We start from the raw sequence: 17,978 nt of genomic DNA on the forward strand, positions 1-17,978 counted from the left end.
CATGTGGCTTGCAGAACAGCCACAGGTACCAAAAGTCCTGTCTACCTTTCCAGTGAAGAAGATAGATAAACCTGATGCTCATAGCATGCATATACCCACTGTGTACCCACTATATACCCACTGAGGTATGTGCAGTGCAAGTCTAGCCACTGCTCACGTGTTCTGGATGGACACTTGGAAAGCACAAGTAACTACTAGTATAATTGACTGAAGAGTAAAAGGGGGACTGATGGCAGCTCAGGCAAATATCTGACATTACATTTAATTTAGTGCATCAGGCTAGCATGTCTTTTAAAGTCTTCACTGCCAATAGGCAGCAAGGGCTGTCTCCATCTGGGATAGTCATCTATGCTCTATTTCTAGCCGTTTGAGAGACAAAGTCACTTTTAGGGTGTGAGCAATCATTTTAGGCATCTTGGATGGGTTTAACCATACTCATAATGCAGTGATAATACTGATGAATTTGGTATTGATATTAGAACAAGGCTACCTCAAAAGTGTGTGGCTACAGTGGTTTTCTGTGTGTAGTCCAAGAAAGTGGATGTAGATCTTGATCTTGTGCTGACCCCATACTTGGCACGGTAAACCTGTCAGAAGCCATGCTAAAGACTGCCTTTTCATCTGTGTGGCAGTTGTTCAAAACACCTCCAAGACAATAAAACTTAAAAGTGACTGGAAATCAAATCCCTGTGATAGAAAGGACTATCTATGCTCCTGTGTTCGACACATAACCTCAGTTCTCTTCAAACAAACTGTTATCACAAAGCAAATTAAAGCATGTATGAGTACAGAAACTGTATTCCTTGGCAATCTTTCAAAGGAAAAGAATCCTTCCTGCTGTATGTGTACATCTTTGATACACTACATTACAAGGCAAGTGTAGGGTCCTCCATTTGGGGAGGAGGAGCCCCCAAATACCAGTACAGGCTGGGGGCTGACCTACTAGAGAGCAGTTCAGCTGAGAAGGACCTGGGAGTATTGGTGGATGATCAGTTGACTATGAGCTAGCAGTATGCTCTTGTGGCCAGGAGGGCAAATAGTATCCTGGGGTGCACTGGGAGAAATGTGTCCAACAGGTCGAGGGAGGTGATTCTCCCCATCTACTCAACCCTTGTGAGACACCATCTGGAGTACTGTGTCCATTTCTGGGCTCCTCAGTACAAGAAAGACAAGGAGACACTGGAGAGGGTCCAGCGGAGGGCCACAAGGATGATCAGAGGTCTGGAGCATCTCCCTTATGAGGAGAGGTTGTGGGAGCTGGGCCTGGTCAGTCTGGAGAAGAGGAGACTGAGAGGGGATCTCATCAATGCATATAAATATCTCAAAGGCAGGTGCCAGGAGGACGGTGCCAGACTCTTTTCAGTGGTGCCCAGTGACAGGATGAGGAGCAATGGCCATAAACTAAAGCACAAGAAGTTTCATCTCAACATCTTCACTTTGAGGGTGGTAGAGAACTGGAACAGGCTGCCAAGGAGGGTTGTGGAGTCTCCCTCTCTGGAGGCGTTCAAAGCTTGCCTGGATGCTTTCCTGTGAAACCTGCTCTAGGTGGCCCTACCTTGGCAGAGGGTTGGACTAGGTATCTCTCCTCTCCCTAGGGAGGCTGTGGGATCTTTAAGTTTCAGTCTTTCAATTTTGCTTGTTTAATATTTTAGCTGAATCTGATGAACAGAGATAGTGACAGAATTGCCATCACTGTACACCATCTGCCCATGCTTCCCTCTGTTATTCTCTACATAACAGTTTTGAATGTTCACCAAAAAAGCTTGGTTTACAGTCCCTGGTAGACTCTGTACCAACTTGGTAAGCTTGCTGTTATCCTTTTCACAGAAATAAGACTTTCATTGTCATTTATACAATATCTCTTCCCTCTCTTCACAATAACTTCAAAACCCAGTTGACCGATTTCAGCTAAATTTGACAGACAGATCATAGTCTTAAAGATGGGAAGTTCCTTTCAGACTCATAAAAATCAGCAATCCCGATCAGTTGGGATAAAATAGAAATCTAAATTAATGGTACCTCTTAGGCATTGGTTATTGTTTTCCATTCCAAGAACCCGTGGTTGTGCAGCCAGTGCACCTGACCATGGTCTGTCTCATATTTTGCACAGCCAGGCAGGTAGGGAAATGCGATATAGTGAGAAAGCACAGGGGCCAGAGCTGTGGCTCCATGAGGGGTGTTTATCACACTTGGGCGTCTGGACTGTGGAACATATGTCCATTGGAAACCAGGCTTTTTAATCCCACTGCTTGTGGAAATACACAGTGTTTAGCGTGTTTCCTTAACTTGCCAGTAAAAACCCACAACAGAGAGAACGTGCAGAGTTAAGCTGAAAACAGTGCATTCCTCAAATACCTAAAGCAGGTCTGAGTTTAGTAACCTGTTTAAATACCAGCAATGCAGATTATTCTCTGATAATAAGGGAGTCCATTCGCAAGTATCTTTAGATCACTTTCTGCCTCAATTAGCAGTAATTGATAAGAACATACATGGCACTGCATTGCAGAAGCAGATAAAAAGCATTGCCCAGGGGAGACAGGTCTCTTGGTGCATAAAATTATTAGGATGTCTTCAAACCTGTAATCAGTAATCCATTTCTTCCCTTTACATGACACCTGAGATTCAATATACTTCTTTCTCTTGTTCCTACTTGCTCACCCCAGTAACTGTATTAGCACCAGTCTAGGACATAAGAACACAAAGACTTGAGTGCCTGTTTCACAGCTCTTCCCTGCCATGATGTGGCATCCCTACAGTTGTAGCCCCATCCCCATGTGGGGATGCAGAACTCATGTCTGATGGAAGGGAGGTATGCAGGCCTTACGCAGCATGATTCAGCATCAAGAGTATCTGTAGTACAGGTCAGTTTTCTTTTCCACTTCCTTTCTTGTTTGCTTGTTTGTTTGCAAAAGGAATCAACAGTGGGATGTCATTGCATGACTTAGAACTGGAGCTCTCAGTACAGGTAAATAGCAGTTGGGTTTTCATCTGGTCTGCCTCAGACCAGCCTGGCTCATGAGCTTTGCTAGAAAGTCAAGAGATGGGAACTGAAGGTTTCTTCTTTGAAAATTGAAGAAGACACAGTGTACCTCAGTCCTAGCTCTTGCAAGAACAAAATTCAGCTGACCGTACAATCATAAAACCACAGAATGGTTTGGGTCAGAAGGGACCTTTCAAGATCACCCAGTCTAACCCCCCTGCCACAAGCATGGACATTTTTCACTAGATCAGGTTGCTCAAAACCTCTTCCAGCCTGACCTGGAACACCTCAGTGATGGAGCACCTGCAGCCTTCTGTGGGCAACCTGTTCAGTGTCTCACCATCCTCATAGTAGAGGATTTCTTCTTTACATCTAATCTAAATCTACTCTGTCACTGCAGGCCCTGGTAAAAAGTGTTTCTCCATCTTTTTTATAGTATTTAAGTACTGAAGAGATGCAATAAGGTCTCCCCAGAGCCTTCTCTTCTCCAGGCTGAGGAACCCCAACTCTCTCAGCCTTTCTCTATAGGAGAGGTGCTCCAGCCCTCTCACAATTTTCGTGTCCCTCCCCTGGGCCTTCTCTGACAGGTTGATGTCTTGTACTGGGGGCTCCAGAGCTGGATGCAGTGCTGCAGGTGAGATCTCACAGGAGCAGAGTAGAGGGGGAGAATCACCTCTCTCGACCTGCTGGTCACACTCGTTTTGATGCTGCCCAGGCTTTCTGGGCTGCAAAGCATGTTGCTGGTTCACATCCAGTTTTTCATGCAACAGTATCCTCAGTCCTCTGCAGGGCTGCTCTCAATCCCTTCATCCCCCAAACTGCACTGCTGTTGGGGATTACCCTGACACAGGTGCAGGACCTTGCACTTGGCCGTGTTGAACCTCATGAGGCTCACATGGGTCCACTTCTCAAGCCTGTCCATGTTAGGCTGGATGGCATCCCTTCCCTCTACCAAATCAACTGCATCACTAAGCTTGGTGTCATCCACAAAATTTCCGAGGGTGCACACAGTCCCACTGTCTATGTCATTAATAAATATATTGAACAGTACTGGCCCAAGTACAGAAGCTTGAGGGACACCACTTGTTACTGATCTCCAAGTACTGAACAGTACTTGGATACTGAGCTGTTGACTGTAACTGGATGCAGCCATCCAGCCAATTCATTAGCCATTGAATAGTCCATCCATCAAATCCAACTGTCTCCGAATTAGAGGCAAGAATGTTGTGGGGAATGATATCAAAACCCTTGCAGAAGTCCAGGTAGTCTGCTTCTGGTAAGCCTGGAATGACTCATTCTTCAATGTGTTTCCCAAGGACATCAGAGGTCATACCAGCTTTTCACTTTGCGCGTGGTGGGATCCTGCTTGCCTGGATGCTCCCTGCAGGCAGAGGTTCAGCCTCACTGGCTCTGGGCTCTTCTCTGCTCTCCTCCTGCAACTGGGAAAAGTCAGAGGATCCAGCCCACAGCAGGGAGGGAGTTAAGTGCTTGACCAGCTGCCATCTATGAGGCACTGAATTCTTTCCCTGTGCAATCCAGCAGCCAGTGTTAGGATAGCACTATATTTAGAAAGCTGATAAAGGTTTGGTGCTGACACTTGTCCTGCCCCTTGATGAAGAAGCCACAGAAAGAGCGAGAGTGGAGGGCTGATTTCTCTCCCCCCAGTACTGTCCCCTGCCAGGTTTCCTGCCCTCTTCACTGGACTTCATCTCCGTACCTCCAGCAGGGACCCCCGGCACAGGGGTAAGTGCCCTTTCTTTGCTCCCCCTCCTCACACTGCCCCATGACCAGCAGCTGCTCCTCACCCACTGGTGGCACATGGCTGCGGTTCTCCCTCCTGAGGCCGGCTGCTCAGCCCTTTGGAGCCGCCAGCAGCAATCATGGCACAGCAGGACAGTAGTTCCCTGCTCAGACTCAGGGAACATTGGCTGCTGGGTTTTCAAGCTCCTAACCGAGCTGTGGACCCCTTGGTCTCCCATGCCCAGGGCAGGCACAGCAGATTGCACACAAAGGATTACAAGGACAAAGTCTCAAGGTTTCAAGTACCTTTGGCCTTGAGTTTTCAGGAGTGTTTCATTTTGGGGAGGTGAGGTCTCATGTTTCTTGCCCCTGATGCTCCTTCCAGTCCAGCTCTGGCTGTGTACAGCTCCTTCCAGCCACCATGCACGGCTGAGCCAGCCAGGGAGGGGATAGAGTTTCTTCTCTGCCACCCCTTCCTTCCTGGCCTTCCTGCACACTTACTCACAGGCAAGGACATGGGTGCTCGCTGGGCAGCAGCCAGGGAGCTGCACAAGGCTTCAGGAATGGCAGGCACCCTGGCAGAGAGGCCAGTGTGGCTGCCCTGTGGCAAGGGCCCCTCACAGGGTTGTAGAAGCAAGATGTGGGAGCCCCTTCTGCCATACCCCCCCCGCCACAGCCACCCAGATTGGCCTCCTCTCTAATGCGCTCCCTACTGCCATGCTCCCCTTGCAGCAGATCCTTTCACAGCTGCCATGGCCAGCAGCAGAGATTCAGACAGCGAGCAAGTGGTGCCCAGTGAGGAGGATGAGGGACCAGACGTGAAAGCCGTGCAGGCCCACTACCTCCGCAGCCCCTCACCCAGCCGGTGAGTATGCTTTGCCACAGGCACTGCCATGGCCTCCTGGTAGCACAGTAATAGATCAGCTTGCCTTCACGCCTCTTCTACCACCTCTTCTCTGCACCCACACTAGGATAAAGCATGGATCCCAGAGCTTCCCTTTTTCTGGGGTGTGGGTTAGCATGCCAGCAGGGAGAGGGAATTCAGAGACAGGACTCCTGCACTACTTCATCCATTCTGCTAAAAGTGTATGCGCACAGAGGGTGGGTAAATTGCAGAAAGCATTACTACGGGGTGGTATTGTTGTTCTTCCGTGTCTCATCCTCTTACATCCACCCCCATGCTGGAATTTCTCTTCCCAAATTCAGCTCTGTCTTTCTATTTTAAGGACCTGTGGATTTTTTTTATGTTGATATTAGCCTTTCCCAGCCCCTAAAAGACTGAGGGTCTTTGGATTTGGGATGCTTCAGAATCATCCTTAGCTACAGGCTTCAGGGACTAAACAGAAGGCTGTCACAGTGCAAGCAAAAATTGGGTTACCTCAAGCAAAACAAGCATGATTAGGTGTGTTTTCTCCTAAAATAGGGAAAAATTACATCCATTTGTACTCTTTATCCTAAAGCAAAATGCTCTGCAGGGCTTTCTGTACACTTCTGCTTTAAGCTGAAGGCAGGGAGTGGGGACTGAAAAGAACCCATCCCAGTGGCCCTCAACAAGTAGGAGGTTATGAAATGTTTCCCATTACCTGCACTGCAGAAAAATGAAGACAGAATGCTTATTTAATTTAACTAAATGTGGTTTAAAATTGTTCACTGAACTCACATACAGTAAAATCATGTATTGAACTTGGTAAATCACTCTCCTACTGCTCATCGGTCACTCAAAGTGAACAGAAGCATCTCTCCTGTGTATTCCTTTGCCTTCCCTTGCCTTCCCTTCCTTTTCCTTCGCTTCTTTTTTTTTCTCCTTTTTGTCTTCTGTCAATGTCAAGAGCAATGATGAAAATGGTAAGGTCCTTCCCAACCAGAATGAGGCACTTGCATCCAGGCTTGAGCAGTTATGCACCAGTGTGTTTCATGGATGCTTGAGGAAGCTACAGGTAAAATCTGTTGAGGCTGTAGTGGCAGATTATTACCAACTGCTATCTTTTTATTAAGCTTGGAGGCAACCTTTCCAGGAAAAGGAATTGAAGGCAGGGAATAGCTGCAAATTTGTGTCAGCTCCTGTAAATGAGACTGAGACTCCCTTTGCTCATCTCAAGAACTCCTTTGAAGGGCTGGAAAAGGATTACTTTCAGTCACAGCTGACAAGTGTTGGAACCCAACTAAATGACCTAGATGAGCCCATTAAGTGGTTTTCCATGCCTGTGCCCTCCATTCTGATTCTGGAGAATGAAGGCAATTGAGCTCTCCAGACACTTCCTGCACCCTGACTGCACGTTAATCCTCCTCCCTCTCTTGCTTTAATTAAACAAAACCACACAGTGTGTTGCAAGTACTGAAAGCCTGCATTGCCAACTAGCTTCTGTGGTGGCTACAAACTTGTCCTGATGATCTGTGCTATTTGGAAGGAAACCTAGAGGGTGTGCATCAGGGAAAAAGCTCTGTAAAACATTTTGTTAAGGTAGTCTAAATAAGGAAACATTTGCTTGGACTGTACAGGTGGACCCAGTTGGAAATACATTTGGTTTTGTGGCCCTTTTTAGCTTAACAAAAACATATATAAATCACACTGTGTCAGAGAACTGCTGTCAAAGGTGTTTGTGGGCTTCATATTTGTTTACTAAGCTGCAGTTAGACAATGCTGTGTGAGTGGAAAGACTGTCCATAGATTCATGCTACAAAGTGTTCAATGAGTACTGAGGGAGAGATTCCCAGGCTTCAATCTTAATACTTGTATTGCAGCTTGCGATAACTCAAAGGATGCTTCCCAGTAATTAACTGACAGGAAAAAAAAATAAGAGTATTCTAGCATAATCTGTTTTGAATTGTTCAATAAATTCTAGTTAGGACAATGTTTATGTCTGTCTTAAGTGAGAGCTACTTGTGAGACTATTCCTTGTGATCCTTCCCTGTCCCACTCCCAAAGCAGACACTGATCTTCTCTACCCAAAAACTCCTCCACCAGTCTATTCTCTTCCACTCCCAGCCCACTGCAGCTTTTCCACATGGGACCTGTCTGCATCCTGCAAACAGTGGATACCACAGCATATTTGAAGACTGTAGTGCCACACTGGAGAGCAGGGGTTGAGGGTTGGTAGAAAAGCTGGGGCTTCCTTCTACCAGTTCCTTCTGCTCTGTTCTGGAATGGGTGAAAAGGGCTGAAGTCAGGAGATGGGATCCCAGTGGAGGGCATTTGCCTAATAGGCAGTTTGGTTGGTTGGCAGGTATTCAGTGATGTCGGATGCTGATACAGAGAGCATCTTCATGGAGCCAATCCATCTGTCATCTGCTGTGGCTGCCAAACAGATAATCAATGAAGGTAAGAGGAGACAGAGTAAAAGAAATATGTAAGTAGTAGAAACTTGAGTTGCACTTGTTCTGCCTTTGTCAAACAGAGGTCTTAAATGATAAAAAAGCCCCACCTGAGACAGAGATGGAAACCACAAAGAAATGACAATTTACAGAAAGCTTTGGTGACTTCCTTTGAAGTGAACTGAATCTGTGGCAGAATCATCTTTCACAGCGATGAATACAGTTTGCTAGTTGCTCTGTAACAAATGGAATAGAACAGAATAGAATATTTCAGTTGGGAGGGACCTACAGTGATCATCTAGTCCAGCTGCCTGACCATTTTAGGGTGACCAAAAGCTCAAGCATATTACTAAGGGCATTGTCCAAAGGCCTGTTAAACACTGATGGGGATGGGCCATTGATCACCTCTTTAGGAAGCCTGTTCCAATGTTCGACCACTGTAAAGAAATGCTCCCTAATGTCCAGTCTGAACCTCCCCTGGCACAGCTTTGAACCATTCCTACATGTCTTATCACTGGATAGCAGGTAGAAGAGCTCAGCACCTCCTTCTCCACTTCCCCTCCTCAGGAAGCTGTAGACTGCATTCTTCTGGAGCTAGAATGAGTGAGCCCTCAATTCCCAGGCCTTTGGCTAGTGTGGGTCTGTGTACTGAGACGACAGTGCAATATGCTCTTCCCATTACTACCTTAAGGCTTCTAGATGAGCACATAATGCAGACACTGCAGACAGGATGGTGTGATGTTACTGGGAAAAAAAAGCAATCCACAAAGAATTGACAAAGAAAGAACAAAGAATGATAGGTCACATGTTTGCATGGGTTTTACATGCTTTTAGTTACAATGTCAGTTTATTCCAGAACTGAAGACAAAAGATGCCAATGTAGACTCAGCGTCTCCCAGGATGTTAGAGTCTGCACGGCAGCTGATGGTGGAAGATCTGTACAACCGAGTTAAGGAAAAGATTGATGACACCAGCTTGTTTAACACACCATGTGTGATGGATTTGCAGAGGGCACTTGTGAAGGACCGGCTGGAGACCCCCAGGGATGCTGTGGATGAAGTCTGGCCTAATGTCTTCATAGCAGAAAAGTGAGTGTCAGCTTTTGTCATCAAGATGCATGAGATTCCAGTGAAGGGTTAGATTGAACCATTGAAGGCGTAACATGTATTACATGCATCTAATACCTTTCATCCCCAGAGAGCTCCAAAGTGGTTTTCAGAATATACTCACAAAGATCTCTGTGCTGAAAAGTAAGTACTTCTGGATTAGAGTCAGCAACTTCCCTGTTTTGATGCTTCAACAATTTTGGAGAGGAAAAGGCAAATGGGCACAAATTACACTGTTCTGATTATGTCTTTATTATGTAAAAGAGTTAAAAAAGAAACGTCATATCAAATATTGAGTGGAAATGGTTAGGTCTTCTGTACTGTGGCTCAGCTGTCTGAGATACCTGTGCAAGTGACCAGATAGAATTAGTGAATATAGGGTAAAGCAACAATTATGGAGTGATAAAAATTGAGAAATAAGTAATCAGCCTGAATTTAGGATGGCAGGATGAGTTTAAAATCAAGCTGGACTGGAAACTGCACATGCAGCTCTAGTGGTGAGTGCAGGTTTCTCATTTTCTTTTCCCAGTGAATATTGAAACGAAATACCTGTAGAACTCTCAAAGGACATTAAGGTCTGAGTGGAGCCACATGTTAGATACAGTGTATGTACAGACAGGGAGCTCTGTAGACCTGTAACAGACACTTTCTCTCCTACCTGAAATAGGAGCACTGATATCTAACATCTTTTTTTCCTTTCTGAAGAAGTGTTGCAGTGAACAAAAGCCGTTTGAAGAGACTGGGGATTACACATGTCTTGAATGCAGCTCATGGTACAGGTGTATACACAGGCCCAGCTTTCTACAACGGTCTGAATATCCAGTACCTGGGCATCGAAGTGGATGATTTTCCAGACATAGATATCTCCAAACACTTCCGCCCAGCTGCAGAGTTCCTTGATGAAGCACTGCTGACTTACAGGGGTAAGAGGAGATTGCAGTGGTTCCATAGTGCTTGGGAATTAATGGGTGGAAGCGTTATTACAATGAACAGCTGATGCTACATTTGTAGTTGGGTAGAAGGCAGATACTTCATTCTCTGTATCCATTTACAGTGAACATTTCTTGCCTGTTTCTGCCATGCCCCAATCCAAACAGGAGGGGGAAAACTAGTGAGAGGAGGCAGCCTGACTGTTCTTGCTGCAAGCCCAATGTCTTCAGACTCAAACTGGCTGTAAGGCACCTCCCTCAGCTGCTTTAAAAGTATCTATTGCAAAGTGGTGAAGCCCTGCTCCAATATATATATTTAAGATATCAATATTATGTAATACTATATATTGATATATATTGTACACTGCGAGTTTCACTTTTGCCAGGATGCAAAAGAACAGGCTGATTTACTAGAACAATCCAAACAGCTGGGTTGAACACCTGGGTGTACACCCAGGCTACTGTATAATTTGCTGGACTCCTCTTTCATGGCAGTTGTTATTCTGTGGACCTCCAGTACATACTGATCAATTTTTTTGCAGTTTCAGTGGACAGTTAGAAATATATTTATGGAATTCAATATGAAAATGAACACCATAATCAGTGATATCACTGATACTCTTCATATATATATTCACTGCATGTAATTTTTGTAAAGACACAACAGATTACCTCCTAGTAGAAGTGACAGGAAGAAAAGTGAGAAGTTTTGTTAGTACACAAGAAAAGTTGAGCCAATTTTAATAGCTCACCAAGCACCATGAGGAGGCATATGGAGGAGCATCAATGTTCCTCATAACTCCCATTGCTACACTTGGCATAGTACAGGTGCTTACTGCTGCTGGTATTCATTGACCCTTCAACTTACTAAACTAGCAAGCAGGGAAGAGATGGGTTTCCCTTGGTCTGCTGAACTGCCTCATTTAAGGGGCCAGTGAGTACCTGAGCTGACACAGGAAAGGAGACAGAGAAGCTTTGAAAGAAAGCAGAGGAATGAGGTCTCCGCCTTTTGGTGAGCATTTAGATAGACTTCACTGGCTGTTTAAAACACTCGGAAGGCAACTGAGACTCTTGATACTAAGATAAGTGTAAAAGACATTTTGGGATTGTAGAAATAGATTCACTAGGTAAATACTTGCATCAACATAGCAGCAGGCAGAAAAGTGGTGTTTAAGCTGGCTTCATTAAGTTCCAGTGCAAACAGTTTAATTAAACTGGATTTTATCATACATGTAGAAACAGTAATTTCAGTTATTTGCAAGATAGCAAATCCTCATTTACCCTCTCTTCATATTTACAAGCTTTTCTTTAGCTGTAATTTGCTATAAAAGTAACTTTAAAAAATAATTCTGTGCCAAAGCTTAGTTTTCTGAAAGAGGTGGTTCTTGTGTAAATGCTGTGAAATAAAGCATATCCTCAGCTTTGGCTCTATCCCTTGCAGTCACTGTCTGCAGAACAGTGGTTACTAGTAGTTTGAAGCAGCTGTATCAACCAGTTTGTCAGAGTCAAGATCTGTTCTCTTCTGCTAGTTGCTTGGTTCTCCTGTGCTGAGATACACTATGACTCTGGCCTCCAGCCAGTCTATATGCAAATCTTTGAATGTACCTTGCAAAACAGCAGATGTGGATTCTGGAAAAAATATAATAAAAATAATATTAAATTGTATTTCAGTCCTATAATGTGCTGTAAAAAAAAATTAAGTTATATGAGTATCCTCCTAGTACCTTCTTGGAGGCTAATGCTGGTATCTCCTTTTTTATGTATGGGGAAACTGAAGCATGGAAGGCTTAAACATCTGACCCCATATCAGCCAGCAAGTCAAGAATAGTGTGTCACTTGCCTTTCTAATATGTATTAACAGCTTTCTGATTATTTGGGGAAGTGAAGTGTGTAGGTGAAAATACAAATATTATTTGTTTTAAAATGTGTCTGCCCACAACTTTTAAAACTAATGTGCTTTTTATTCGTACATATCTAGATTTTATTAAGATAAAGCTAACAAATATTTAGTACTGCTTTCAGTTACTGAAACATATAGCACATAATTTTTAACACTATTCAGAGAATCCTTTTGTGATATATATCAGGGCAACTTCTCTATGTTATTGGAAATAGCTAATTGCTTCTCTATTCAATATCTGTAGGCAAAATCCTTGTCAACAGTGAAATGGGGATCAGTCGCTCAGCTGTGCTGGTGGCTGCTTACCTGATGATTTACCACCACATGACTGTTCTGGAGGCTCTGATGACTCTGAGAAAGAAGCGTGCCATTTACCCCAACGATGGCTTTCTGAAACAGCTAAGGGATCTCAATGAGCAGTTGTTGGAGGAGCGAGAGCTGGAGCATACTGGAAGTGAAGAAGTCACTCCTAGCCAAAGTCCTGTTGTCAATGCAGGGACTTCTTCCCAGCCGTCTGGAGCTGTGGACCCAGAAAGCATCATGGGAGCCAAAGCCCACTCAATCACAGTAGAAGAAGAGGACACCACCAGCCTGCTGGGTAGTTTGATGAGCTCTTCATCAGTGGAAAAAACTAGCTGGGTTTCCAAACACTCCACCCTCATCAGTGAGGAGGAAGAGGAACATTTTTATGAGGAATGGAAGAAGAAACAAGGCCTGCCTACAAAGGAACCAGGAGTTAACCATGGTAGAAGAACATCACCAAAGCTTCTGGATCAGGAAGGGGAACAATCTGAAGAGGATGTGGAACAGAGGATCCATGACTGGCAGTGCAGAAATGAGAAATATCAAATTGAGGGTCCACCTAAAGAGGAGTATGGAGATGCCTGCATGGGAGGAAGACCTTACCCACCAGGTGAATTCCACAATGAGAGTGTGAGCAGTTTCGAGATCCGAACCCTAAGACAACAGCTGGAAGCCAGTAGCTTAAGCAGGATGAGGAGGAGACGCACAGGCTCTGTGTCTTCAGAGAGCACCTGGGACATGTGGAACCAGAGGCTTCTGAAGATTGAGAAGGAAGCTGCTCGAAGGTATCATTCTAAGAATAAAAACTGTGGCGAGAGACAACCCCCAGAAACAGGAGAGGAGAGGGATGTGGATGAGGAGAGGGATGTGGATGAGGAGAGTGTGCTTTCAGACAGTAGCTCCTTTTACAATTTCTGCCAAAAGAAGAAAGACAAATTGACTCCTCTGGAAAGGTGGAAGATCAAGAGGATTCAGTTTGGCTTTCACAAGAAGGACTTAGAACCATCACCATCTGGTGCACCATCTCCAGCAGAAGATGGCAGCCAGGCACGTGGGGAGGGGACAGAAGGAAAGAGTTTGACAGATATTAACCTGACTGCCTACCAAGCTTGGAAAATGAAGCTCCAGAAGAAGGTGGGCAGTGAAAGCAAGGAGGAATTTGTGGAATTTGCCAAAAGTGAGGATTCTGCATCAGCTAAAAAGAAGCAGAGGCGTGTAGAGCTCCTTGAACGTACAAAGAAGACTTTAGCAGAAAGCCAGTCCATGTGTAGTTGGGAGACAGACAGTACAATGAGTGGGAGTATCCCACTGTCAGCTTTCTGGGCCTCAGAACCTTCTGCAGGCGGTGCCGAGGATGCAGCTTCTGCACTGAGCATGCAGACGAATCATTCATCTTTATCACAGACCAGGAGCAATACAGGGGCAATGCAGCCTCAGATGCCAAGTATACCCCTTCCCAACCTCCCAGTCAGCCCAGGTGACACAGTATCCATGGCAAGCATTCAGAACTGGATCGCTAACGTGGTCAGTGAAACCATTGCTCAGAAGCAAAATGAGATCATGATGCTGTCCCGTCCATCATCTGCAATGGCCTCCATAATGTCAGGAGACCTTGGCAGGCATGTAGATGGTGACAAAGTTTATCCTCTTTGTGCTCGAAGTAGTTCATCTCTTGCTACCTCTCAGCTTCGCCAGCAGGACATGCACAAGGCTGAGTCTCAGTCTGTTCTGTCTTGCAATACCTCAGCAAATGCAAGGACAGAAGGGACTGATTCAAACATGAAGATAACACAGACAAGCAAGCCACTGTACAGCCTCTTTGCTGATGAGGTTGACTTAAAGAAAATCAGGAGGAAGGAGAAGGAGATGCAAATGGAAATGAGAGAGAAATTGACAGATTACCAAACTGAAAAGGTGATCAGAGACAATAAACGGAGCACTTCATTTAAAAAAAAGACAACCAAAGGAGAGGACAAGGAAATAGAAGATGACAGAGAGACTGCAACAAACAGCCACAGGCGCCCCTTGCAAGCACATCTTGAAGGAACTGAGAGAATCTTTGATCTGTTCAGTCAACCTGCAAACACAGGTCAGAAGTCAGAGATAGAGACTGATATTACCAAGTGGCTCAGCGGCCTGAAAGCAGAAGGAGAACCATCATCATTTTATGATCAAAGCAAGAAGGCTAGAGAGAAATATAGCAGATCATCCACAGTTAGAGAGATGGATTCTGAAACATCCAGTTACAGAATCTCCAGATCCCAAAGAGAAGAGCTGGACAGCTCTTCTTCCTACGAGTCAAAAGGAGATTCACTGAGAACCATGTCAAGATTTTCCTCTGCTTCTGCAAAAGAGGACAAGAATATGTATAAGTTCTCCAGGTCAACGGTCAGTGAGACAACAAGTTCCAGAGAAAATTGCCCAGAGCTGCATGTTTTCAGACAAACACTTGAACCATCCTTTGACTCTGAATCCCCTGAACCATCTACACAGAGTCGAGTTAGATATCATGTGGAGGCATGTGAAGAAGAAGCCAGGTCAGACATGTCAGAATTTGGAGCTAAGAGAAAGTTCAGGCAGAGCTTTTCAAAGTCTGAAGAGAATGGAAAGAAGGAGGCAAAAGTGGAACAAAGTGAAGAAAGATTTGCATCTAGACAGTTCTCACAGTACAGGCGAACCATGCGTAAAGAAGAGGAAGAAGAGATGGATGATGATGCCATTATTGCTGCTTGGAGAAGCCGACTAGAAGAAACTACAGCAAAGCTTCGGCGGCGAAGGGAAGAGTGACCAAGATGAGATTACAGAAACACAAGCAGAGCCACAGAGTCTCTGAATCACTCATCATTATATTTCTGATAATCTTTTGTGGGTTGTAGGGCATTTCCTGCAGATAGTTCTATTCTTAATCAAAAGCGATAAAGGTAAGGGGTCAAGTTTTGAAAGTGTTTGTGGTTTGTCAGAAAGAAGATGCTAGTGTGAAATGATCAATGTAGGTAGGAGCACAATGTTAGAAGCCGTTAGGAGACAGATGATGTTTCAGTAGCAAAAGCACCTCAAGTAAAAAGACCAATCACATCCCATTTTGGTCATTTCAATTTCCTCGTCTTGTTAAAGAGTGGACATATTTTTTCTAGGATCTTTTTGATCATAAATGGAAGAAGCCAACAGCCTTTTCGAGGAACTTGAAGAATGTTTCTCTCTTAATCAGTTTTACTTTATACCACTGAGAAGATACTGCCAGGTAGGCTCCATTTTCTGCACCAATCTCGTGGATGTCTACAGAAATGAGACAGTTCAGGGGAATACATGTACTGTTTTGCTTCACTAAGTAGGAGAAGCAAAGTTGAATGTTAGAAAAAAGAAGACGCCACTTTTTTTTTTTTTTTTCGGAAGTTCAATGAGGTAATGAATGTATTCCTGTGGTACCATTGTTTTCTATTAGATGGACTCTTCTCTGCTCCAGTATGGCTGGTTCCTGCTATTTTTGGGTCAACAAAAGAAAAATGCAGTAATATAAATGCTGTTTAAAAATTATGTTCTGATGTAGTTAAAGAGATGGAGTTAGGGCTAGGATTAGTGTCAGGTTAGCCTGGGTTTCTGAAGTACTGACTTCAGTTTGATTTATGTATGCAGCTCAGCTAAGTCTGGGGTTTTATGTCTATAGTCAGATTGTCCTGTATAAATTTTCAACATGATTGCCTTAAAAGAATGATACACAAACTGACCCCATAATAAAATGACATAGAACTAAAGCACTGGCAGAATGCACCATGCACCTAAGGACAAATTGTTGCATTTGTCAAATGTGGTACTTGGAAGCTCATTTTTAGGAGATGGTAGGTTTAGCTGGTTTGTTACATTAAACATGTTGCTTGTATCATGAGGTACAGAGCTCACTTTACAGAGTGGGTAGAAGGAGCATAGTTTCCACGTTGAGTACATCAAGTTAAGAGCCTTAGGTCTTTCCATGCCCTGCAGAACCTTGTGAGCTTATGTGACATGACCTGCCAGGCCTGACACAACATCACTTGTGTGGGTTGTGTGACCCTTCATCTTTGACACACCCAATTCTGTCACCAGTCCACGTCCTTCACCTCTCTCATAAACACCTTGGCCAGTTTCTCCTGATTTCTACTCTGGAATTATCTGTTCCCTCCTCTGTACAGGCTGTATTTTGAAACAACAAAACCCTCTGGCAGAGCTGAGTATAAAACAACAATGGAGGGATGATGTGGTATTGCTCTCTCACAGAAAGTTTTGCCTTTCTTGCATCTCTTCTCCCTTCCACTGCGATGCTTAAAGCCCACTATTACTATTATGCTAGTACCATTCTCTGTTTTAATTGTGTAATATAGACAGTAAGCTCCACAGGGTGAGGGCCTGGTCTTTGTCCTTGTCTGTATGATACCACGCTCATCAGCAATGCTATCTAAATAATGGTTACTGATAACAAAATGCAGCTGCCAATTTTCCTAAAACTCTCAACTATAACTCACTGATTAGATATTATCCCTGCTTCTCTGAAGATAAAGATGACTCTTTCTGATAGCCAGGATGAGGGTAAATGATAGCTACTTATTGTCAGGTGAATGGAGTCTCAAAATCAGGTGATTGAACAATAACAAGGGTAGGAGAAAGAACGTATTTTACTTGTGAGGGTTCTTTTTTTGCTGAGGGGTTGGGTTTTTTTGTGTTTTTTTGAGTAAACTCAGATTACATTTTTGAAGACATAAGTAAACATGGTCTTGTTTGTGTTTCAGGCATCCAGAGATTCTATAAGGCTTCTAATTCACTTCAAGGTCTTAAGTTTCAATGGATCAAAGTGGAAGTGTGCAATACCTTCTGACACTGAGTTTACTTTTTATCAAAGGCTGGTTCCCTTGGAAAAATCTCCGTCTTCCTACTATGCCTGGCTGCTGTTTTCTGCAGTACTGTAGGGGGCATCTTACACTGTAAAAGATTAGTATTATATGATACAGTAATTGGTTTCATTTTGCACTGTAGAGCACAGTCTACAGTTTGGGTAGCATTTTGATTTAAACACTGATCTAGGTCTGTTGCACAAATAAATTACTGAAGACCAAGGGGCAGAATATGGTTCTGTAACAAGCCTGAGCCAAACCATCCTGATAGTGAGTTTTGACCCTTCTGGGAAAGGGTTAAGTGGGTTCTGCTGACTCACTGAGGTAGGTGGCTTATTAGTTCACTTGTGTAAAAGGGAGATAAAAATGGTTTGCTGGGGAGAGGCCATCTAAGATGCTGGCTGAGCAGTCATGAGGGAGAAGCCTTGGAAATAGCTGAGCTTTATTTTCTTATTGCTTATATCATTGTTAATAAAGCCAAACCCCCAAAGCAGTAAGGGGGTGGGGATCATTTTGGACTCCATGCAGTCTGTGTATGACCTGTGCTTGAAAGCGAGATGGGAAAGGCTCTAGCTCACAGGTATAAATTACATGAAATAGTGACATAAAGACCTTGCATGGTGAAAATATTAAAGCATTCAGTCATAAGACCAATAACCAGGAGAGACAGAAACTGAGAGGTTGAAGGCAGGCTACAAAGTCAGGTTTTAAGATGCGAATTTAGAAGGAGGTAGGGAATTGGTGAAAGGGGAGAGGTCTGCACAGATTGTTTCAGGTGACCAGAGCTGCAGAGTGAATGTTTTTTTCAGCAGTGATGCTGGTCTTATACTAGATTAAAAGAGCAGG

General features: G+C 44.2%; 1 protein-coding gene across 1 annotated transcript; it reads left to right on the forward strand.

The window, feature by feature from the left end:
* The first annotated feature begins 4,656 nt into the window (after nt 1-4,656).
* Nucleotides 4,657-17,034, forward strand: STYXL2 (serine/threonine/tyrosine interacting like 2). Its single transcript, XM_065676455.1, has 6 exons — nt 4,657-4,723; nt 5,453-5,585; nt 7,945-8,039; nt 8,889-9,120; nt 9,844-10,061; nt 12,212-17,034. The coding sequence occupies exons 2-6, from the start codon at nt 5,473-5,475 to the stop codon at nt 15,055-15,057; spliced, it is 3,504 nt and encodes a 1,167-aa protein (XP_065532527.1). The 5' UTR covers nt 4,657-4,723; nt 5,453-5,472; the 3' UTR covers nt 15,058-17,034.
* Nucleotides 17,035-17,978: the final 944 nt, after the last annotated feature.

This window comes from Lathamus discolor, chromosome 4 (assembly GCF_037157495.1).
Source record: "Lathamus discolor isolate bLatDis1 chromosome 4, bLatDis1.hap1, whole genome shotgun sequence".
Taxonomy (NCBI): Eukaryota; Metazoa; Chordata; class Aves; order Psittaciformes; family Psittacidae; genus Lathamus; species Lathamus discolor.